The sequence below is a fragment of the Haemorhous mexicanus genome, chromosome 16 (assembly GCF_027477595.1).
Source record: "Haemorhous mexicanus isolate bHaeMex1 chromosome 16, bHaeMex1.pri, whole genome shotgun sequence".
Taxonomy (NCBI): domain Eukaryota; kingdom Metazoa; phylum Chordata; class Aves; order Passeriformes; family Fringillidae; genus Haemorhous; species Haemorhous mexicanus.
The window spans coordinates 4,996,982-5,020,747 of NC_082356.1; the positions used below are offsets into that span (position 1 = coordinate 4,996,982).

The 23,766-nt window shown below is 56.9% G+C and overlaps 1 protein-coding gene across 1 annotated transcript; it reads right to left on the minus strand.

Moving 5' to 3' along the window:
• Window positions 1-7,259: 7,259 nt before the first annotated feature.
• LOC132334601 (serine/threonine-protein kinase pim-1-like) lies at window positions 7,260-11,249 on the minus strand. Its single transcript, XM_059860708.1, has 5 exons — window positions 11,193-11,249; window positions 10,018-10,068; window positions 9,432-9,813; window positions 8,641-8,820; window positions 7,260-7,273 (listed from the first exon to the last, which is right to left on the minus strand). The coding sequence occupies exons 1-5, from the start codon at window positions 11,247-11,249 to the stop codon at window positions 7,260-7,262; spliced, it is 684 nt and encodes a 227-aa protein (XP_059716691.1).
• Window positions 11,250-23,766: the final 12,517 nt, after the last annotated feature.

Sequence of the window (23,766 nt, forward strand, 5' to 3'; positions counted from 1 at the left end):
TGCTCCTCCTGCGTCTCTCCTGGCCTCTCCCTCCCCTGCTTGGGCCCTGCCACACGGACACCTCAGCACTGAGGGCTGTCTTGGGGGGCTTTGTCCTTTGCAGGCAGCTGTGGTGATGTGGAAGATCCTCCAGGTGCCCTGTGTCCCACATATGGTGACGGTGTATTTCCCCCGCCTCCTTGTGCATCTGCTCTTCCAAGTGTTCTTCAGCACTCTGGATGTGCCAGAGGAGGTCGATACCTTCTGGAAAGGATGCCAGGAGCAACATGGCCTTGCCACCAGCCCCAGCAGGTGCTCATCCTGCTCCTCCTGTCCTTGCCATGACCCTGGGCAGGAGCCAGTGCTCCCAGTGTGACGTGGGCTTTGCTCTGCACGCAGGTTTGCAGTGCAGACCCTGAAGTCCCTGCTCTGCCGAATGCAGCAGGAGGATGTGGTGGTGGCAGTGGAACGCAGGGGTGGCTGGGACACGCTGCTGTGTGCTGACACCCACCACTATGCCGTGGGTCTGCTGGCCAGGTGAGACCCCCTTCTCCCCACTGCCTCTGACATTTGTGCTCTGTTCCCAGGGTTCCCAACACAGTCCCCGTGGTTGTGGCCCAGAGAGCCTTGTGAACGAGGGATGGTCAAGCAGACTGGAAAAGGCTGGGAGAGGAGGGTGCCCACAAGGAGCCACCTCCCAGATAGGCCAGGGCCCCTTGCAGGATGCTGGGTGTCATGGTTTGAGCTTGCGAAATGCTAGTGCTTCTATGAGAAAACTTCTTTTTTTGGTATCTGCTGTGAGATGTGATCAGAGACAGAGAAGAGCAGGTTCTAACTTATGATTGAAAGGAAAAAAACTTTATTAACATAAAACTACAGGGAAAAAACACACAGAACACGGGATGAAAATTTTCTAAATTTCTTCCTCTTCTTTCTACTAAATTTCTTAATTCTGCTGCTACTCTTTGGACAATCAATTCTTAGTTCTTTGAGAAGAGAGGAGTTTCTCTTGCACTACAGACTTCACTCAGGAAACAGTCGAAACTTTTCGTGTCTCTGTGTTACGTGTGGCACCGCCCTGAGAACATTTTGTTATCGTGACTTCTTTCCTCTATGTCTAGTGCTCTCACCACTGCACATGGACTAGAGCTGCTTCTAGGGTTTTTCTTTTTAAGGATGTTTTGTTTAGTTTTAAAAAAGAGTACAGTCTCTCTCTTTTTGGGACACTTGTCTCCCTTATGTTTTACTTCTTGGGGCTGAGGGGTCTCTTGAACAGAGATCATCTTTCTCTTCTTCTTCATCGAAGACGGAGGGTACTACTACAACTTTCTTCTACTCTTCGTCTCTGTTTACACACTTTCGCATCACTGCACTCTCTTGGCTCTGAGCCATTGCCTCCCCCTAGAATGCAGTTTCTGTGTCACAGGAACTCAAGGGTTTTGTCTATAGCTATCTAAGAAAAGTCTAGCTAAAAGCCACTCTATCATCTCTTCTCACTTAGGATTCTTCTCAACTTTTCTCAATTTCACTAACTTTAGGAGGAATTAGCATTTGCAAGGTTTTCATCGTCTCAAGAAGGGTTAAAAGTCTCAGGCTCTGCTGGTTTGGTTCATGAACTCTTACGGCTGGCTGCCTTGCTGGGCACCTCCCCCCCTTTTTCTTACTCTAGCTGCGCTATCACAAGCACAGGCTGCTCCTGCTCTCTCTCCCTCCGGGGGGGGGAATGGGGGATGGCTTCCCGAAGCCCTCGCAGTGCAATGCTCCTCCACCCTTCGGCCCAGGCCTGGCCTACCTCCCTCCGGCCGCATGGCTCTTCTCCTCCCTGCCCAGCTCAGAGTTGGACAGGGGAGAGGTCTCCTTTGGTCCAGGGCCGGAACTCAAAAGGAACTTCTAGTGGGAGTTCACAGCTTTTAACCCCTGTGTTCTCAGAGGCGTATCCATGCTTTCAGTGGACAAACCAGGTGCCAATATTAAAATCTGGACACCGATTGGCGTGACCACACTATCTCAAAAAAACTATTTTTTCTCAAACCACGACACTGGGGAAAGACCAGACCTCTGTGAGTCAGTCCTGGCAGAGGTTTGTTCCCCTGGCCAAAAGTCTTGGTTCCTTTTTCTCCTGCCAGGGAGATGTGCTGTGTCTCCATCCCCTTGTGTTCCCAGATCGCTCGCTACCTGCTCCGGCTGCTCAGCACACGGGAGCCACGCTGGGATCTGCCTGCCCTGGCGTTCCTTGTGGAGGTGAGCCTGATGGCCAGCACTGCCTCGCTCAGCTGCCTCCCAGCTCTCTGCCCTCTCGGAGCCACAGCTGCCTGGGACGGTGCCCGTGCCCTGTGCTGCTGCCTGGGCCCAGCCCTGTGCGGTTCTGGGCTCCTGCCGGCCGGGTCCCCCTGTCACTGCCCTGTGCCTTTCAGGTCCTCGAGTTCCTGGACCTGAGTGAACGCGGTGCTAACAGAGTCCTGGAAATCTTGTCAAGGCAGCTGCAGAGCGAGTGCAGGGAGAGGCGTCGCCTGGCGCTCAGGGCCCTTCTGGAGCTCATTGAGGAGCCCTCAATGGTGAGAAGGGGGCAGCAGCTGAGGCTGAGCTGGGGAATGCAGTCCCTTGGGCTTGGCTGAGCTTTGTGGGCTGAGCTTTGGGTGTTGCTCCCAGCTCTCCTGCCTCCCAGTTCAGCTGCCCGAGTGCTTCAGGACAGGCCTTTGGCCTCTGGGCCCTGCAGCTGCAGGATGGCGTTTCACAAACTTGTGTTCCGCACAGACCGAAAAAATGTGGAGCCTGACTGAAAGTCTTGTGGAGCTCCTGTGGGACGCAGATGGAGAGATAGTTAGCATGACAGTCATGCTTCTCAGCTTTATCATCTTGGACAATGACATGCTGATGCCCAGCCCCATCACACTGCAGCTGCTTGAGGCACTCCTGCCACTCTTTGACCACGTAAGGCTCGCTGCCCCCAGCCACGGCCACTGGGTGCTTCCCAGGCACTGTGCCTTGTGGATTTGCAGGCCTGGGCCAAGCTGAGCCCTCTGCAGCCAATGCTAAGGTCTTCTTTTCTTCCTTCAATACAGAATAATAGCCAGGTGCAGCTGCTCTCCATACTGCTCTTCAGAACCTTGGTGACTCTTCCACTGGAAAAGCAAAAAAAGGCCCTGAAGACACCCCTGTGCCAGAGCCTGCTGCCACTCTTCTTCCACTGCCACGATGAGAATCGGCGTGTGGCACAGGTGAGGACTCGTGGGCTGCTGCTGTCCCCCTGGCAGGGGGCTCGGCTGCCTCCTGCCCTGGCGCCTGCCGGGCTGCAGCCTCCTCCAGGCCTTGGCACAGGGACGTGAGTCCTGCGCCCTGGGCTGTGGGGCCATCTCTGCATCTCTGCTGCTCTCCAGGCTTCTCAGGAAACGCTGCTTTGTGTGGTCAAGTTCCTGAAGAGGAGGGATCTTGAAAGACTGGTGAAGAACCAGAAGCCGTGGAAGTTCACCAAGTGCCTGGTAAGGACGGCCTGGAAGCCCCAGCCTCAGCCTGGAGAAGGCCCCCGGGGGCGGTGCTCAGAGTGCGGGGCTGGCAGCTGTGCCCCTGCCCGCTGCTGCACCCAGAGGCTGTGCGGGCTCTTCTCCAGGCTCCTGTGGGCCTGAGCCGGGCTCCGATGGAGCCCTGGCCCAGTGGAGCTGTGGGGCGGGCTGGCACCGCGGCTCCCCGGGCAGCAGCCGGCCCTCTGCCCCTCCAGAGCCCGGCACCAGCGGCTGCTGGCCGCGCCTCAGGGCTGTGCAGGAAGGGGAGGCTGGGGCTGGGTGCAGGCAGCGCCCGGCCAAGGGGCTGAGCCCGCACCAACCCTTCCCTCCTGCCGCTCTCTCCAGCTGGCAGACCACGGGAGCAGAGCAGCCGAGCACCTGCGCCGGGCCCTGCCCTACCTGCAGAGCCCACAGGAGTCCCTGCAAGTGGCGGCCATCAGGTTCATTGGTGAGCCACGAGCCCGGGCTCCCTCCCGGCCCTGCCACAGCTCGGCCCCAGCCCCACCTGCTGCCCCGGCAGCGCCACCCGGGCCCGGCGCCATCGAGCCCCGCCTGGCCCTGGCACTGCTGCCGCCCTCTCGCAGCCGTGCCCTGGGGCGGCAGCGTGCAGCAGGGGCCGGGCTGAGCCCTGCCGGGCCAGCAGGCCGTGTGGCCACAGTGCCAGCAGCGCCGCTGGCAGGGAGCTGTGCCGCTGGGGCTGTGACAGGCTCTGTGTTCCCAGGGATGGCCGGGCGGCACCTGAGGGGGAAGAAGGAAGAGCTCCGGCTCATCTGCAACGGTGAGTGAGGGCAGCGTGCGGACAGCAGGGGCTGACGGGGGGAGCTGCAAGCCCTGCCTCGGCTGCAGAGGGCTCTGCTCCCTGTATGGATGAGGGGCGGCATGGGCAGAGCACACAGAGATTTCAGGGCCACATGGGGGATTCGTGGCCAGGAGCTTCGGGCTGGTCCCATTGGTCCCTGCTCCCTCCTGGCCATGGCTAGAGCCGGCTGGAATGGCCCTGGCAGGGGACTCTCCTCGGGTTCTCTCAGGTTCGGGATCTGACCGTGGCTCTGTTCCTCTCTCTTTCAGCCCTTGAACACCTGACAGAGGACACCAGCAGTGCCACGTCACACATGGCACTTCATACACTGAATGTCCTCCAGTCACTCCAGAGTGAGCGATCTTCCGTCTTCCAGAGGCTGCAGGATCAGCTCTGCAGGGCATGGAGGACACGCCCTCGTCTGTCGGGGCTTGGCTGGCTGCGCTGCTGGAGATCTGCAGAGAGCTGAGCCCAGAGGCTCTGTCTGCTGGGGCCACCTAAGCCAGCGGGAATATTCTCTTTCTTCATGATTGTTCTTTTATTTTTGTTTTTTCTTTAGTATATGAATATAGAATGTGTTATAATACACAGACTCCCGGGAGCTTTCTTTTGCGTCCCAGGGTCTGCAGGGCATAGGGGAAGAGGGGAAAAATGGTGCTTGGGCTCAGCAAGCTGTCCCAGCATGCTGTGTTGCAGGGAAAATGGCCAGAAGCCCCTTGGCCTTTGGTAGTTCTGCTGAAGCCTTTGTGCTGCCAACAGAGCGGGTGGGCAGGGGCTGGAGCTGCAGAGATCCCTGTGAGAGCGGTGCCTGGAGATGGCCACAAGCCCTGTCCCAGGCAGGAAGCGCCATCTGTGTCCTCCTGCCCGTGTGCTGCTTGCTGGATTGCTGAGGGCTCCGAGGTGCCTCTGGATGGGGCTCCTCTGCAGCTGCTGTGGGGCTGTGGCGCTGCTGCCGGGCAGGTTGGCCGGGCTGGGGGAGACCCTGAGGGGACGGGGCCAAGAAGGGATGAGGGGCTGCAGAAGCCCTGACAGGACACAGCAGTGGGAAGGCATGAGGGGGATGTGTGAGGGAGTGGGTGGCTGTAACGTTGGCTCGAGGGGGAGTGGGTTGAAGACAAAGACACTAACTCTCCCCAATGTTCATGTGGCAAACAGAGAGCATTTATTCTCAAGCCCTTCCTTCTAAAGGGCCTTTGAAAAACCCAGTCTGGATAATTTCATTGCTCTGCTCTCTATGCCTTGTCAGGTTCTGCCCAGTGAAATGCTGCAGCCTTGGCAGAGATGTGACTGGGCGAGGCCCCTGTCACTCAAACCAGGGGCTGGTGCATTCACACAGCACTAGCCAGCCTGCACTGGGACACATGGCAGCAGAGTGCAAGGCACAGCTCCGGGTGCTCCCCAGGAACCTCAGCTCTGGGAGCACTGTCTGCCCCAAGCTCCAGGGGCTGCAGTGGGAGCCCGGCTGGGCTCTGCCCAGGGGCCATTCTGCAGGGACAGCTGGAAACAGGGAGCATTCCCTTGCCACAAAGAGCCAAGCCAGGCCTGTCGGGCAGCTGTTCCAGCCTGGACTGCACTGTTGTGTGCTGTGCTCTGGGGCTGGGGCTCCCTGCACAGGGGACTGGATGGTGTGCCAGAGTGTTGTCTTAGATAACACAAATTCTAGCGTCATCATAGAGCAAGGATTTCGTATTGTCAGAGCTTCACACCTTCTTGATGTTCCTCACAGGCAGTTCCTCTACACACTGACTGTTCCAGGTCCTTGCAGGAGTAATCTGACTCCTCTCACTCCTCTTCCCTTACTCTTACATATCACTAGTTATTGTGGGTTGCAGGTGTGGCCTGTCAATATCAGGCCCGCCTCCAATCTTCAGCAACTGGTCCAGCTGCAACTCATTGGGGACAAGATCACCCTGTACACCAGAGGAGACAGAGCAGCTTCAGCTTCGGCCTTACTGAGGTGGGTGTGTGGGCTGGAAAGGATGGAGAGGCTCAAGGGGATTCAGAGAGCTCATCCTGCAGGAAGGACAAGGGAAAGGGAGTGGGAGCTCAGCAGTGAGCAGAGCTGAGGGCTGGAGAGTGGCTCTCAATGACACCAAAATCCCATGGGACCTCTGAGACATTGCTGCTCCTCAGCCAGTGACAGGATGCATCCCTAAGCCTGGGGCTCAGCCTTCCTCGTGGGGAGGGGCACCAAGGAAGGCAGCAGTGTGATACAGGCTGCAATGGGCTGGGAACTCACCGAGGGAAAAGAGGGAGCAGTAGTAAGAGGCAGATGGGGAGAGAACTGTTCAGAGAAAGGCTGAGCTACAACTTGAGCAAGCTGAGAAATGTCATTTTGGGGCATTCCAGATTGATTTCATTTCAGAAGTTATTGAACAAATTTATTTTTTGGGGGGTGTCATCTTTTCCCATGGAGGTGTACACTCTGCAAACTTGAGCTGTGCTGCCAAAATGCTCAAGCAAGTCTGTGCTGCAGGTCACACCATTTCTTCTTTGGCTGATTCCAGCCTGGTGCTGAGCTCCAGCAGAGCCCTGGCAGAGCCCAGAGCAGCCTCAGCACCCGCAGAGCCCGGCTGCAAGGAGAGAAAGCAGAAACTGCCCGTCAGCTGAAGGCTCCTGTGCCCTTGTCCCAGCCGCCCACGGTGCCCAGGCCATGCTGGCCGTGCTCAGAGCGGTGCCCAGAGCTGCCCATCACTGCTGCTTTTGGCAGCAGGGCAGGAGGGCAGGACGTGTGCCCAGCCTGCAGCCAGCCAGGGCACATCCACCTCCTCAGCAGCTGCCCAGAGCAGGAGGCTCCTGTGCTCGCTGCCATCTCCCAGAAGCTCTGATCCCACCATGCCAGGCAGACGGGGACCCACCTCACGCCCTCCCCTGCTGGAAGAAAAGCTGGTCCCAAACGATGTCCTCAGCCTTCTCCAAGGGCACGGCCCATCCACACTGCAGCTGGTCCCAAGCACTTCCTGATCCAGACTGGACCCAACCTATAAGGCTTCATCTAGAAAAACAAACAACAAATTATTGAAAATAGATTACAGACAAAAAGGGGAAACAAGAAAAAAGGTAAAAAAATCTTATCTCTGCCAGGGCCTTGAGGAAGGCCCAACCCCTGCATGCAAGGAAAAACCCACACACAGGTGAGGGAAGCCCAGGCTTTCTCCCTTCCCCCCTGCACTGCTCCCCACAATAACGCTGATCCCAAAGCAAACAAGGGCAGTGGAGCAGCCCAAGCCCTTCCTTGCCTGCACAGCAAAGCAGCCTCAGCACAGGTTCTGGAGTCCCACCTCTGCTCCCACCATGGGGTTTGTTTGTGTCAGGCTGGCTGCCCCAGCCCCAGCCCGGGGCACGGTGGGGGCTGGGGGCTGTTGGCAGGGCCAGGAGCCCACTCCCATTTCATACCCAGCCCAGCCCATCCCCCCCAGCCCTGCCAAAACCAGCTGGGCAGGCGACTGAAGGATCAGCTGCATCTGCCCCAGCAAAGGGGGAACCTTTGGTTCCCGGCCAGGCTGTGCAATGCCCAAATCTGGGAGCATCCCCCTGGGTGTGGACTCATCTGTAAATTTGCTGTGGAGCCTGGCTTTGAAGAAGGTGCCACAATCAAAGTCCATCATCTTCAGCTGGCCAGTGGCCAGGTCCAGGAAGAGGTTGCCATCCTTGATGTCATCCTCGCTGTCTCCAGCAGCAGCAGTCCCACCTGGTACAGCTTCTCCAGGGGCTCCTTCTCCTTCCCTGGGGTGAGACCAGGCTCTCAGGTTCTGCCCAAGGCCCCAGCTGTCAGGGAACCAGGACAAGCAAAACCAGCTCAGATGGTGGCCACCAGTGCTGGGCAGAGCAGCTCAGCTCCAGCACAAGGGCTGTGTGTTCCCATCTGATGAGCCCTGGGCAGTGACACGGGCAGGACAAAAAAGTCTGGCTTCCTTTGCTTCTGACTGCCAAGGCATGTGTGGAGCTGTAACTTACCAGGGCCCTGCATCACAGTGTGCCTGTGGCTCTCTCCCTTCTTCTAGTGCAGATGAATATCCTGCATCCAAGGATGACAGAGCAGCTCTTCTAATGAGGGTCTGTCCAAGTCCAGCATGGATAAACACCGCCTGATCAGATCTTGGCACTCTGGGCAGAGAAACCACAAACCGCCGGTCAGTTGGAGAAGGCTCCTGTTGGCTTTGCCCCACTATTCCCGTGCCCAGGCCATGCTGGATGTGCTCAGAGCTGGGCCTAAGCTTTCCCATCCATTCCCTGGTTTGGAGGAGAGCAGGAGAGCAGGACATGTGCCACCTCCTCAGCAGCTGCCAGAGCAGGATGCTCACGAGCCCGCTGCTGTCTCCCAGCACTGGTATTCCCCCGTGCCCAGAGATGAGGATCCACCTTGAGAGAGCCCTTGTGGCAGCGAGAGCTGATGGTCCCAGCTGATGTTCTGGCCCTTCCTGAAAGGGTGCTCCCCACAGACCATCTGGTGCAGCAGGATGCCTAGGGACCAGATGGTAGCTGGCCTGCCATAGTACCAGCCAAAGTGGGTCCATTCCGGGGGGCTGTATGACCGTGTTCCTATGGAATACAGATGGAGTTCATCAGGGGGATGCTGCTGCTCCCAGAGCCTGGCCCCAGCATCCCTGCTCCAGTGGCACAGGGGGTGTGACGCACTGCCCTCTCACCAGCACCTGGGACTTGTGTACAGACTTGGGGTTGGAAAAGAAGCCACTGGGGTTGGAAGAGGGCAGTGGAATCCCTGGAAAGGCCCCACCATAACAAGGAAGAAACCACTCAGCGCTGGGGGAAAAACCATGCCTGCATCCTCCCTGCCTGCATTGCTCCAAAAAACATTATGAACCCAAAACAAAGCAGGCGAGTGGAGCAGTCCAAGCTCTTTCTCACCTGCACACCAAACTGGCTGGGGCACTGGTTCCGACCCCCCCTCTCGGCTACCCCCACCCACGGGTGTTTTTGCTGGGCTGGCTGCCCCAGCCCCAGTCCTGGGCAGAGTGGTGGGCAAAGGCTGCCTGCAGGGCTGGAAGCTGGCTCCACACCCAGCCCTGCTCAAAAGCAGCTTGGCTGAAGTCTCAGCGCCATGAAGGGCTGCAGAAGGGAGAATCCCCACTGCCACACCCAGCTTGGGCTGTGAGATGTTGGGCCATGAGATGCTGGGACCAGGAGCACACCCTGTGTGGGCTCCCCTGCAAAGTGAGTGTAGGCTGTGTCCTGCAGGTAGGTGCCACAGCCAAAGTCAATCAATTTGGCCTGCCCGGTGGCCAGGTCAACCAGGATGTTCTCTGGTTTGATGTCCCTGTGCAGGACCCCGCAGCTGGTGCAGTGCTGCACGGCCTCCAGCACCTGGCGGAACAGCTCCCGCGCCACCTCCTCGGGCAGGAAGCCCCGTGCCCGAATGAAACGCTGCAGGTCCTGACACCGCTCCGGGCGCTCCAGCACCATCAAGACGTCGTTGGGGAGCTCAAGCCACTCCAGCAGCTGGACCACACCAGGGAAGCCAGTGGACACCTTGGCCAGCAGCACGATCTCCAGGGGTGCGCTGGTGCCGTCGGGCTGCGGGAGGAGCACGATGCCGTCAGTGGGGCTGATGCCGTGCCAGGGCTCGGGAAGCCCTCAGCCAGCCTGGGATGCTCTGTGCCCTGCGCTGGCCCCACGCCCGCTCTCCCTCGAGGCGTCCTGGCGGCTTCCACCCTGCCGGGCCTCGGCTCATCCCCGCCCGGCACGGCCCGGCTGCTCCCGCTGGCCCCGCTCACTCACCAGCTCGCCCCAGTGCCGGACGCGCTCCCGTGGCACCCTTTTGATGGCCACCTGCAAGCCAAGGGAAGCAGCGGGCTGAGTTCGCCGCCTGCCTTGCTCTGCCCCATCCTCCGCCCTCCTCCTCCTCCGCCCCCTCCTCCTCCTCCTCCTGCGCCCGCCGCTCACCGGGGCACCGTCCGAGAGCCGCGTGGCTGCGAAGACGCTGCCGAAGCCGCCGCGCCCCAGCAGCGAGCCCAGCCGGTACTGCTCCTTCAGGCCCTGCTGCGCCTTCCCTGCCGGCGGGACGCGGCTGTCAGCGCTCGGCCCGGGGCCGGCAACGGCCCCCGAGCGCCCCTCAAGCGCCCCGGGCCGGCCATCCCCAGGCGTTCGCTCCCTGCAGCGGGACAGCGGCGGCTCGGGGCCGGCGGCCGCGCTGCCGAGCGGCGGAGCTCGGGCCGGGCAAGCGGCAGCGGAGGCGGCGGGAGCGGCCGCGCCGCCTGTGTCCTCCGCGGGCCCCGGGAGGGGCTGGGGCCGGGGCCGGGGCCGGGGCCGGGGCCGGGGCCGGGGCCGGGGCCGGGGCCGGGCCTGGGGCCGGGGCCGGGCTCGGGCCAGGCGGAGCCAAAGGGAGGCGATGCCGCCCCAGCCCCAGGCACTGATGCCCGCCCAGCAGCGCCACCGCCAGTACGGCCAGAGCCGGCCGGAGGCGAGACCGCGGCGGGACGCCCGGGGCCGGGCACGGGGCAGCCCCGCCCGGGGCCGGGGGCGGGCCGGGGGCATGGCCCGACCGGGCATGGGGAGAGAGACTGGGAGAGGAGGGGACCTCGGGAAAGGGAGACCGGGAGAGGGTGCAGGACTGCTGGAGAGCGAGAGGGAGTCGACAAAGTTGCTGATTTTGCTGCTTTAGCTGCTGCTGCTGCCGCTGCAACTGAAGCGCCGGGGCCGTTTGTCCCCGTGTCCGTTTGTCCGTTGCCCACTCGCCCCCGCGCCGAGCCCTGCGCTCCCCGGGGGCAGCCCCTGAGCCTGTCCAAACACGGGAACTTGGCCGTGTTCAGCCAAGACCCAGAGTCTGCACTCCTGCACAGCGGCACAGGAATCCCCTCAGTCCCTGCTGTGCATTGTCCGTGCTGAGGGTCAAACACTATCGGAGCGCATTCCCTGAGTGCTGAATATGGACCTGACCCAAGCACTGCACTTACCTCTCCAGCATTGCTTTCCAAAAAAAAACAGGGGAAGGCAAACTGGGTGTAGCTCATGGTATTTGAAATTGTCTACAACTTGCCAAGTCATGGATCTTCGAGGTGAGATCCATTTGGAATTAATGGGAAGGAGAAGTAGTGCAAGATGGAAAAGGGGAGCATAAAAATAAATTGAGTAAAATATCTCAGATGGTTTCTTTCTGTTTTCTTTGAATTTCTCAAAAGCTCTTTCAGTTTTCCCATCATCTGCTCCTCAGTCCTCTTTGCTCTTTCCAAGAATCTTTCCTGGAGAACGAGGTGCAGCTTCTGTCACAAGATGTGCCACCAACTGCAGCTCCTCTTGGCTTTCCACACTGTGCGTGCAGCACGACTCTTGCAGCAAAGCAGGACAAATATTTGAAGAACTTGACAGCTTCTTCTTTCTTTTCCTTGTGGGCTGGGCAGTTGTGCCATTGGTGAGGTTTTCAATGTTACTGTTCTACCCTCAGAAAACATGATGGGCTACCAGGAATTGTTAGGGAATGCAAACCTGACTGAATGCAGAGAAAGAATCTCCAGAGCCTGCAGCCAGAAATGGAGAGCTGTGGGATAATCATTCCAACATGCCCATGGACATACTGAAAGTGAGCTAGAAGATGAAAATGGGCTGACAGAGGGAGTTTGTTTCAGTGTTCAGTTCAGATGCTTCTCCATCTCATGCATTGATATGAATCAAGAGTACAGTCAGTTCATGAAAAGTACCAGAACATGCTGGACCTCTCAGGAGATGACTGGAAGAATTTGAAAAGGAAAAATGCATGGAATGACTTGGCAAACTTTGTCTCTAAGAAGGGTCATTTTTTTCCTAATAATTTCTGATCAATTCCCTCTGCTTTTGTGCTTCCTAACAAGTCCATTTTCATCCCAGATTGCCCATGAAATAGGAACCCAGAGCTTGTGGAATTGCCCGAAAGATGCCCTGTTCCTCTGCAGGGACCCTGAGGCTGAAGCAGGAGCCTGAGCCCTCTCTGGGGAAGCCTCCTCCGAGCTGGGATTTGTGCCGTGCTGGGAGAGGAGGAGGAGGGGGAGAGCGCTGGCGCTGTGTGGCAGGAGCAGGAGGTTTGGGCCGCAGGACATTCCGTCTGCGCCGCTGCCCCGCAATGGGCGGCCGTGCCCGGGGCTCTGGGCCTGGCCCCGCGTGCGCTGAGCTCCCGACACTGCGGGAGCTCCCCGGGCTGGGCTCAGCTTCCCGCTGGGACTGGGCAGCAGGCTGGGCTCCAGCTGGGATCAGCAGCAGCTGGAAATACCTCTGCGCATCTCCACTTGCTGCTGCTGCTGCTGCTCAGAAGGAGAAACAATGAAGTGAGTCGAGAAGTTCTGGTTTCTCTTCCTCCTGGTGGATGTTTTCATTTGATTTGACACTTGAGAGGCAATTTCTGTGATTTTATTTCAGCAGCAGCAGCAACAGGGCCGTGTTTGAGCACTGCAAATGTGGTCTGTGTGGCTTTAATTCTCCTTGACTTAGTGCTCAGGGACTTTAGGGGATTTCAAGATCTGCTAATCATGATGCCTGTGACCAAAAGCCTGAGTTCACCTATTGCCGGCCGGGGGTCTATGTACAAAATCACAAACAGGACGGGACTGCTGAGGAATGTGTCTTGAGGTGTTTATTTTCCAGCATCAGTCTCATTACATGGTTATGACAATGGGAAGATGCCAGCAGTTTGTCTCCTCGGCAGCAGACAAAGAACTCAATGTTACAACTTACTTTAAAAGTTTTTTGACCAATCACACAAAGTAAAGCATATTGACAGTAGTTCTATCCAACCATTATAAGCACACGTACCTTCGGTTAAAACAATGCCTGATTATTTCGAATACAATACCTGCTTGTGAGCCACAATGCTCAGAGCTCATTTATTAAGCTCAGTACTTCCTAATATCAGGCTAGATATACTCTTCTGCAGCTTAGGGAGTTTTTCTAGCCAAGCCTTAGTACAAAAACTATTGTTCTATTTGTCCATACTTTCCCACTTCTTATTTAACTTTTCTGCTGCCCTATCTCACGGTTACAGCTCAGCTCTAATCACAGTTCTGCTGTCTCTGATGCCTGCCTTTTGCAGCTTTCCCAAAACACTCTGATTTTAAGGATTCCCACATTCACTGTCACGAAAGCACTCTGGGTAGCACTGATCAAAAAAGGCAATTGCAGTTTTACAGATAAATTTCAAGTGGCAAGAGCAGCCATGATCTCCAATTGCCAAGGCAAAGGCAGCAGCAGCCTCCTGCTGTCACCTCAGGGTGAGTAAAGCAGTGCTGAAAACAGCGCTGGAACCCGATCCTTTCTTTCTCTGCGGGCTGGGTCAGGGCAGCACAGGCGGGCCCTGCGCAGTCAGGGCTGGGTGTGGGTGATTGCTGCTCTACTCCAGAACTGAGCTGGAAAAAGCCCTCGGGAGCCGAGGCAGGAGCAGGCGGGAAGGGGCCGGCGCTGCTGCTGCTCCTGGCCGGGAGCCCCGGCTGGGCCGGGCCGGCGCCCCCTGCGCTGCGGCTGCTGCTGCTGCCAGAGCCGGGCGGGACTCGGGGACAGGGAACGGACACGGGGGGACAGCAAAGGCCTGGCGGCTGCAGGGATGGTGGCGCTCGGGCCAGCGCCAGCACAGAGCTTCAGCCCGCAATGAATCCCGAGGGAAACGCTGGGGAAAGGCTCCATTTCAGCCTTTCTTCACTCGTGGCTGTGAAGGGACTGAAATAAAAGGAGAACAAGCAGGGCCCGACCCCTTCTCCTTTGGGAGGAGCCCCAGGCCTGGGGCTGTGAGGGGCCGTGAGGGGGAGAAGGGTCTCTGAGAGGCTGTGGGAGGCTTGGCACCTCATGGAACCAAGGGTTGGTTATGACACTGCAGAACCAAGGTGATTCCTGCTGACAGTTCAGAACCTCATGGAACCAAGGGGCAATTCTGGACAGCAGGGCCATGGAACCAAGGAGTCCATTGGGACATTACAGAACCTCATGGAATCAAGGTGTCCATCTCACTCTACTGAACCTCATGGAACAAAGGGTCCCTTGTAACACTGTGGAGCCAAGGACACTGCTGTTGGCTGTACGAAAGCTCATGGAACCAAAAGTCCATTGTGACATTCTGGGGCCTCGTGGAACCATGGAGACCATTATGACACTTCAGGACTCACGGGAACCAAGGGGCCATTTAACCTAAGGGTCATTGTAGCACGGCAGGGCCTCATGGAATCAAGGGGATCTTAGTGGGGCTCCATGAGACCACCGAGAGATTCTGACTCTGTGGAACCAAGGAGACCATTGTGACACTACAGGGTGCGGTGGAACTAAGAACTCGTGTGACAGGGAGGAGCCCAATGGAATCAAGGGGCCTTTCCCCATTTCAGGGTTTCATGGAGCCAAGGTGCCCTTGTGACACTGTGGGGCATCATGGAGTCCTGGAGACCATTCTGGCACTTTGAGGCCTTGTTGAATCAAGGGGCTCTGCAGGGCCTTGTGGAACCAAGGAGCTCTTTGTGACACTGCAGGGACTCATGGAAGCAATGAGACCATTCTGGCACTCTGAGTCCCCATGGCACCAAGGGCCCAGTGTGACACTATGGGTCCCCATGGAACCAAGGGGCCAGTGTGACATTATGGGTCCCCATGGAAGCAAGGGGCCAGTGTGACACTGCAGAGCCAAGGAGACCACTGTGGTATCGCTGGGCCTTCTGGAAACAACGTTCTGCTGCAGGGCCCCCAGGGTCCAAGAACATGGAACAAGTCTTGCTGGCTTAGCCTGGCTGGTCCAGCTGACCTTGGCATGTTGAGGGTTGCTATTCATCCGGCCCTGAAGCCATGGAGCTCCATGTTTTCCTTCCTCTGGGAAAGAACTCTCCTTCTCCTCCAGGGGTTCAGGGCTGAAATTGGGATTCTACCTCCATATTTGATTATATCAAAGCATTGTTCCTATATGAAATCTGCCAGAACAGACAGCTCTAGATGGCCTTGGCATCTGGGGGGGCAACCTCTCATCTGCCGTCAAAACACTCGGGGGGCTGTGCTTTTCTTTCCATGGAAAGAAACATCTCTCATGTGCAGGCATCCATAGCCAAAACTGGGAATCTGCCTCCAAAATTCCTTATATCCAAGAGAGCTCCCAGATAAAAGCTGCCAGGACTGTCTAGGTTCCCTTGGATTCCTGAAGACCAGCTCTCATCTGCCTGTGAAACACTGGGGCTCTGCCCTTTCCTTCCTGTGCAGAAGAGCTGTCATTCTGCTCCAGGCACCCATGGCTATAGAAATACACTGCTACATATGGCTGAAATGGAATTGTACCTCCAAAACTCCCCAAATATCCAAGGGTTGCTTTCAGACCAAAGCTGCAAGGACAGACAGGTCTGGCTTACCTTGGTCTCCAGTGCCTGCCTCTCATCTGCCTTCAAAACCCTGGGGCTCTGTGGTTTCCTTCCTGTAGGAAAGAACCGTCCTTCTTGTCCAGGCGCCCATGGCCTCAAGCACATGAGCACTGTATAGGGACAGAGGAGCTCTGTGCTCAGTGGGGTGCAGACTGAGGACAGAAGGGGAGAGCCCTGGGAGGGACTGAAGGGTGGTTTCAGAGATGGTGGATCCTTTTGACATAGTAGAGTACAGCCAGAGAAAGAAAGTGTTAATGCAAAGGGCAGCTTGGGAGGCCCAGACTGGGAAAAAAGAACAAGGAATTTCCCTGCCAGGGCAGGGCTGTGGTGCAACACATCCCTCAGAAGGAGCCTGGGTCAGCCCAAGGCTTTGTGTGGGCAGGCAGAGGCAGGCAGGAGGCAGAGCTGTCAGCAAAGGAAGGGGCCAGCCAGGTGGGGCAGCCGGGGGATGAGCACAGCCTGCAGGGACAGAGGCGCAGGGCAGGGACACCGTAGCACAGCCTGGGCTGCACAGGGCACAGGCATGGGCAGCAGCTGCCAGGCCCTGACAGAGCCAACTTGGGCAGCACTTTGGCCATGGCTGCTGGGCCTGGGCCTGAGCCAGGAGCAGGAGACAAGTGACCCTTGCAGGCCTGGGGCCTCATGGCCTCCTTGTCCCTGCTCAGCAGCCTGGCAGGGGCCGCCCCATGCTCCTGCCCTTGGCACTGCACATCCCTACATGCCAGTGCCCATCCCGGGAAGAGCCCTGAGCAAGGAGGGAGGGACAGGATCTGCCTGGCCAGGGGCTGGGGCTCAGGCCTTGGCCCTTTGCATTCCTGAAACACATCCAGCTTTGCTCAGCACCAGAGACACCTTTGCCTTGTTTGTCCCCAGCTGGCATCACTGCCTCCAGTGTTCTGCTCTAACTGGAACCTGGGGACGCTTTCTCAGTCGTGTCCCTCAGTGGGACCCATTAAAACTTGAAGAAACGTTGGAGATTGATTGTGACTTTGAATTCTTGAGAGATTTCTTCAACTCCCTCTCAGGGAGTGATGTTCAGGGCCTGAGCACCCAACCCACAAGAGAAGTCCTTGTGCTGTGTCTGTTCTGCTGAGCTGGGCTGGGCTCCTGGAACAGAAGGAACTCCTGGCAATCAAGAAGAGCTTCAAAATAACATATCTCCTCAGGAGCAGCTCCTCTCCCAACCCAGAAGGGCTGAGGGCACTGCCTGCGGCCACCCCGGGCACAGCACAGAGACAGAGAGATTTTCAATCAGTCAGGGCTGTGAAGATGCTGAGAAGTGACTGGGGGAGAATCACTGCCAGCCCTTGGCACAGGAACCTCTGGCTGCAGGACAAGGCAGCTGCAGCTCCTGGAGCCATCTCCTAAAGCTGGAACATCCCAACGCCTCCAGACGCTGTGAGTACATTCTCTGATTGTCTCTTGTGCAGAGCAGCCAGGGGTGCCCAGGGCTGTCCTGCAGAGCAGGGTCCTGCAGCCCAGGGCACTTTGCTGGGGCAGGGACTCTGCTGCCTGCCAGGGACAGCCCTGGCAGCTGCTCCAAGCACTGTGGGACCAGATCTGAGTGGGAGGAGACAGCTGGTAAGGCTTGGAAGAGTTTCTGTTGTGTGGTGAGGATGCTACATTGTTAAGGGATGCTCCCAGCATGACACTGATCTCCAGGGTATTTCCTAGTAGATTAAAGGATAAGCACAGCAAAGCAGGGTCTGCATAAAACAAAAAAATCCTGCTTTATTAATCCATTTCTCTGGGATGCCTGGATAGAAAAATGCACTTAGATATTCCTGTCTCACTTTAGACAGAGAAAAATTATTAAAAAAAAAAAAAAATTCTCTGAGATCTGAATATACCAGGCAGTGCCAGAAATCAGCACAGGGTTCCTTAGGGCAGCATCAGCATCGCTTTTCCAGTCCTTTTCAGGATTGCTCTGACATTCCCATCAGAGCCTGCAGAGCCAGAGCTGCCCTTGGGCAGTGCCAGAGCTGGGAGGGGTCTGCAGGGCAGAGCTGAGCCCCCAGGGCTGAGCTGCGCTCAGGCAGCACTGACATGGCCCAGTCCTGGGCACAGGGAGCAGCTGCTGGCAGGGACAGCTCCAGGTAGCAGAGCCCTGGGCAGGCAGTGGAGGGAAAGTGCCCCCAGGCTGTGCTGGGATATTTGAAATTCTCCACAAACTGAAGTATTGCATGATTACTTATTCTACAGACCCCCATGCCAAGACAGAGCAAATGTCCAACAGCAGCTCCATCAGCCACTTCCTCCTGCTGGCACTGGCAGACACGCGGCAGCTGCAGCTCCTGCACTTCTGCCTCTTGCTGGGCATCTCCCTGGCTGCCCTCCTGGGCAACGGCCTCATCATCAGCGCCGTAGCCTGCGGCCACCACCTGCACACGCCCATGTTCTTCCTGCTCAACCTGGCCCTCAGCGACCTGGGCTCCATCTGCACCACTGTGCCCAAAGCCATGCACAATTCCCTCTGGGACACCAGGAACATCTCCTACAAAGGATGTTCTGCACAGCTATTTCTAGTTTTCTTCTTCCCCACAGCAAAATTTTCCTTGCTCACAGTCATGAGCTATGACCGCTACGTGTCCATCTGCAAACCCCTGCTCTACGGGACCCTCCTGGGCAGCAGAGCTTGTGCCCACATGGCAGCAGCTGCCTGGGCCAGTGCCTTTCTCAATGCTCTGCTGCACACAGCCAATACATTTTCCCTGCCCCTGTGCCATGGCAATGCCCTGGGCCAGTTCTTCTGTGAAATCCCACACATCCTCAAGCTCTCCTGCTCACACTCCAAACTCAGGGAACATGGAATTATTGTAGTTGTTGCCTCTTTAGCCTTTGGTTGTTTTGTGTTCATGGTTTACTCCTATGTGCAGATTTTCAGGGCTGTGCTGAGGATCCTCTCTGAGCAGGGACGGCACAAAGCCTTTTCCACCTGCCTCCCTCACCTGGCTGTGGTCTCCCTGTTCCTCAGCACTGGCACATTTGCTCACCTGAAGCCTCCCTCCATCTCCTCCCCATCCCTGGATCTGGCAGTGTCAGTTCTGTACTCGGGGGTGCCTCCAGCCCTGAACCCCCTCATCTACAGCCTGAGGAACCAGGAGCTCAAGGCTGCCTTGAGGAAAATGATCACAGATGGTTTTCAGTAGCAATAAATAGTCATTCTCCTGCATAGCTGTTATGATGTTACATATTTATGCTCGTTCTGGGCCATGCATTTTTTACTGCTGGCACAGTTGTTATACTTTTGAGAATTTGTTCACACCAAAATCTTTGATTATACATTTTAAATTCAGTGTTTGTTTTTCCAGTGGCACCCAGTGACTGTATAAACCAGGAGCTGTACTTCTACTACTACATTGAAGAACTGTGTATTGCCATGCGTGCCTGACATCTTTCTTCCCTGGCTTTTCTGGAGCTGTAGAGTTGGTGCTTCTGGGCAGAGCTGGAGGAGAAAATGGAACCCCAGTGCTCCTCACTGCCAGGGAGCCCCAGGGCTTCTCCTCCATAATCTCCCCTTCCTTCACTGCCACACTCCCCTTCAGAACCCCTGTGCTGGTTTAGGGCCTCAGGGCTCTGCCAGCTCAGTCCCTCTCATGCTGTGTGCCTGTCCAGGGACTGCAGGCAGGGACAGGCTGTGGGCACTGCTGGGACAGAGCTGGGCTCTGCAGCAGCATTTCCATCATGCAAGGGCATCTCCCCAGTGCAGGGCCTGAAAGCTTCAATCTCCTTCCCAGTTACTCTCAGGGATGTGCCCAGCACAGTGCCCTGCAGAGGAAACCAGCAGTGCCCAGCAGAAGTGTGGCAGTGATCAGGGTGGGGGCTGTCCCAGCAGTGCAAAGCCAGCACTGCTACAGCAGTGGCCTCTCACCCCAGGTCACAGAGGTTCTTCTTCTCTCCATGGAGGGACATCAAGTGACCGGGTCAGGAGTCTGTGTTTGCAGTGCACGGACACTCCACAGCCCTGAACATCCTGTGTGTGTGAGGGGACATAAACCCAGTGAGCACAAACTCCTTCAGCTGCTCCTGGACTTTCCAGAGAGTAACATCCCCTGGGAACCCCTGAGTGCAGGGCTGGGACGAGCTCCTGAGCACAGAGCTCCCTGTGTCCATCCCTCTGGCTGTGGGGCACCTCAGGCAGGGCAGAGCAGGGCAGGGTGACACCCGCAGGGCTGAGGTCCCTGCCAGGCTCTGGCAGTGGCAGCAGAGCCCAGGGAGCCCCTGCCCGTGCTGCAATGAACTCTGTGTGTGTGTGCAAGGGAAGGACTCGTGTCCCTGGGCAGCCCTGGGGCTGGGAGGAGGGCATGAGCCCAGCTCAGGGGCAGGGGTGGGCACCTGGCAGAGCCCTGACGTTTCTGGCTGTGTCCATAAGAGAAAAGTTGGGCAGGGTGACTGTGGTTAAACCCCTCTGGCCATCAAGTGACAGCCAAGTGTCTCTGTCACTGTCCCTCCTTCATCAGAAGACAGGAGAAAATAAGGTGAAAACATTGGGGGTCATCATAAAGAGAGATTAATACTGGAGGGACCAAAAAGCAAAGGCCAAATGCAGAAGCAAGGAAAACCATGGGAAAACAAGAGTTCAGCACCTGTAGTGGTTGCTTTGGAAGACAAATGTATTAATACAGAAAATCCAGAGACCTTCTTGTCCCCCTCATTTCCCTGCTGATCTGGACATCACAGGGAATGGAAGAGCCCTTGGGTCAGTCCAGCCAAGCTGTCCCATCCCTGCGCCCCCAGGAACACCTGCCCACCCCCAGCCCATTGGGGGAGCGGGTTGCAGAAAAGCCTCATGTGGGGCGAGCCCTGCTCAGGGACAGCCAAAGCCTTGGGCTGGGACCAGCCCTGCTGCAGCCACAAGAGCCAAGCACAGCAGGACAGGGGTGCTCTGGGCAAAGGGAACTCCATCCCAGCCACACCCAGGCCAAGGGGGCTCAGGGGGCTCTTCCCACCTCTGCTATTCCACAATTGAATGAATCTTTTCCTTGGAGAGCTCTTTGAAGAGACAATTGCCAGAGAGGCAGAAGCAGAGCTATAAAATGCTCCAGTACAAACACAGCAGCTCCTGTGAGGAATGAACCCTCCCAGGGCAGTGCTGTGGCAGGAGCAGCACCCAGAAGGAGGGGGATGAGCTCAGTGCATGTGTGTGTGTCCCCAGACACAGAGGGTGAGGGTGGGCAGAGGTCAGGGCAGGGCTGGCAGTGGCAGGGCAGAGCCAGGGGGCAGTGAGATCGGAGTGTGCAGCCTGCAGGGACACAGCAGCAGCTGTGGGACAGCGCAGGACAAGCTGTGCTGGACATGGCCAAGGGCCCTGGCAGGGCTTGCAGTGCCCAGGAGAAGCCACATCTTGGTGCCCTGGGCACAGCAGGGTCTGTGCCACCAAGGGCTGGGAGGAGACACCTTGTCCTGAGGCACTGGGGCCTCCTGGCACAGCCCCAGCCAGGCTGGGCACTGTCAGCCCCTTGTCCTGCCCTCAGCATCCCCCCTGCCCTACATCCCAGTGGCCTCAGGGATCTGCTGGAAGGAGTCCCTGGGGAGCCTTGCTCAGGAATGGCCCTGGGGGCTCCTTAATGCTCCCAGGGACTTTGGGTTTTGCTTTTGCTTGGGAGTCCTGAGAGGTTTGTGCAATTGTGGCCTCCGGTTCTCTTCTCTAAAGAGTCCAGAAAGAGCCTGTGTTGGTGATGGACCTCACTGGACTGACACTGAAACTGCATGAAAAACAGAAACTCCAACAACACCTTACAGAATTTAGGCATTACTTTATTCTTGCCAGGATGTCATTGCGGCCATCACATGCAACAGAAATTATTCCATCCACACGTGTCCGGGTTGCACAGTGAAAATCATTCCATCACACATTGTTCTTTACTACACTTCTCACATATTTATACAGAAAAAACCCAAAGAAATTAATGTTCTTTGCTCTCAAATTATCCAATTCTTAGTATTCCATCTGCTATTGCTGATTGATCCGTTCGCCTTTGATGTCAATTAAGTCCTCATTCTTTGATTCCCTTCTCAATCTTTTCCCAGACCAGGTGTCTCTGCACACTGGGGGTGATGTTCATTAATGTTCATTTACCTCCTGTTCATCTTCTGGCCACTCCCAATCTGTAGATGTTAAGCTCATCAGGCCTCACCCAGCCTTGGTGAACAGAGTCTTTTGAAGAGAAACTTCAATTCCCCTCTACCTGGGCAAACAAACCCCTGACTGAAGTTACGTTAAAAGAAACCAGAAGTTGTATCGTTTCTGATAATTCCATTAGGTTCCATAGTGTCACAGTGCTCTCCTTGGCTCCATGAAGCCACGCAGTGTCACATTGAACCTGGGTTCCACCAAGCCCTGTGGTGTCACCCTTGACCCTTGGTTCCATGAGGCCACACAGTGTCACCGTGGCTCCTTGGTTCCATAAGGCCCCACAGTGTCACAGTGGCTCCTTGGTTCCAGTGGTCCCACAGTGTCACCGTGGCTCCTTGGTTCCATGAGGCCCCACAGTGCCACCCTTGCCCCTTGGTTCCAGTGGCCCCACAGTGTCACCGTGGCTCCTTGGTTCCATGAGGCCCCACAGTGCCACCCTTGCCCCTTGGTTCCAGTGGCCCCACAGTGTCACCGTGGCTCCTTGGTTCCATGAGGTCCCACAGTGTCACTGTGGCTCCTTGGTTCCATGAGGCCCCACAGTGTCACCGTGGCTCCTTGGTTCCATGAGGCCCCACAGTGTCACCGTGGCTCCTTGGTTCCATGAGGCCCCACAGTGTCACCGTGGCTCCTTGGTTCCATGAGGCCCCACAGTGTCACCGTGGCTCCTTGGTTCCAGTGGCCCCACAATGTCACCCTTGCCCCTTGGTTCCATGTGGCCCCCCAGAGTCACAACAGCCCCTTGGTACCATGGCCTAGTTTTTGGCAGTGGTGGGGCACAGGGATGGCTCCCGTGAGAAGCTGCTGGAAGCTTCCACCATGCCTGGCACAGCCAGTCCCTGATGGCTTCAAGGATGGACCTGCTGCTGGCCAAGGCTGGGCCAGTTACAAACGGTGGTAGCGCCTCAGTGATAAAAGATTTAAAAAGAAACTAAAATAGAGATTGTCATGCAGTTTTAACTCCAGTCAGAAAAGAGCAGAGGGAAGACATGTGAGAAGAACAACTCTGCAGACATCAAGGTCAGTGCAGAAGGAGGGGGAGGAGGTGTTTCAGGCACTGGAGACCCAGACACCCTGTAGGAGAGCCATGGAGAGAGGGCCCCTGCTCCCAGGCTGGAGCAGCCTGTCCTTGGAGGAATGCACCCCATGGAAGAGTGACCCATGCTGCAGCAGTTTGGGAAGGACTGCTGTCCCTGGGATGGACTCACACTGCAGCAGTTTGCAGAGGGCTGTTGCCCCTGAAATGGACTCACATTGGAGAAGTTCCTGCAGAACTGCCTCCCTCGGGAGGGACCCACGGTGCAGCAGGGGAACCACCCCTCTCCGTGAGCAAGGGCAGAAGCCATGGGTGATGAACTGACCATAACCCCCTTTCCCTGTCTCCCTGCACTGCTGGGGTAGGAGGTAGAGCTGGAAGGAGGGAGGAGAGGGGCTTATTTTATTTCCCCTTTTCCTGCTCTGAGTTTGTTAGTAATAAATGAATTTCATATCTCTAAGCTAAGCCTGTTTTTCCCAGGACAGTATTTGATGAGTGATCTCTCCCAGTCCTTATCTCAACCCATGAGCCCTTTATTAAATTTTCTCTGTCCTGCAGAGGGGAGTGAGCGAGCAGCTCTCATGGATGCCTGGCATCTGGCCTGGGTCAACCCACGACACCTTGGTACCACAGGGTCACAATGGACCCTTGGTTCTAAGGGGTCTCACTGGTTCCATGAGGCCCTGCAGGGCCACTTAATTCAACAAGGCCTCAAAGTTTCACAGTGGTCTCCAGGATTCCATGAGGCCCTGCAATGTCAAACTGGACCTTTGGATCCATGGGGGCCCACAGTGTCACAATGGGGCCTTTTGGTTCTACAGCATCACAATGGCCCCTCGGTTCCATGTGTCCTGCACTGTTCCATGGATCCTTAGTGCCATGGGTTCCTGTAGTGTCACAAGGGTCTCCTTGGTTTCATGGTGCCACGTGTTGCCATAATTTCCATGGTATCACAACTGCCCCTGAGCCCCAAGAGGCCCCATAGAGTGACAGTGGCCCCTTGCTTCCATGATGCC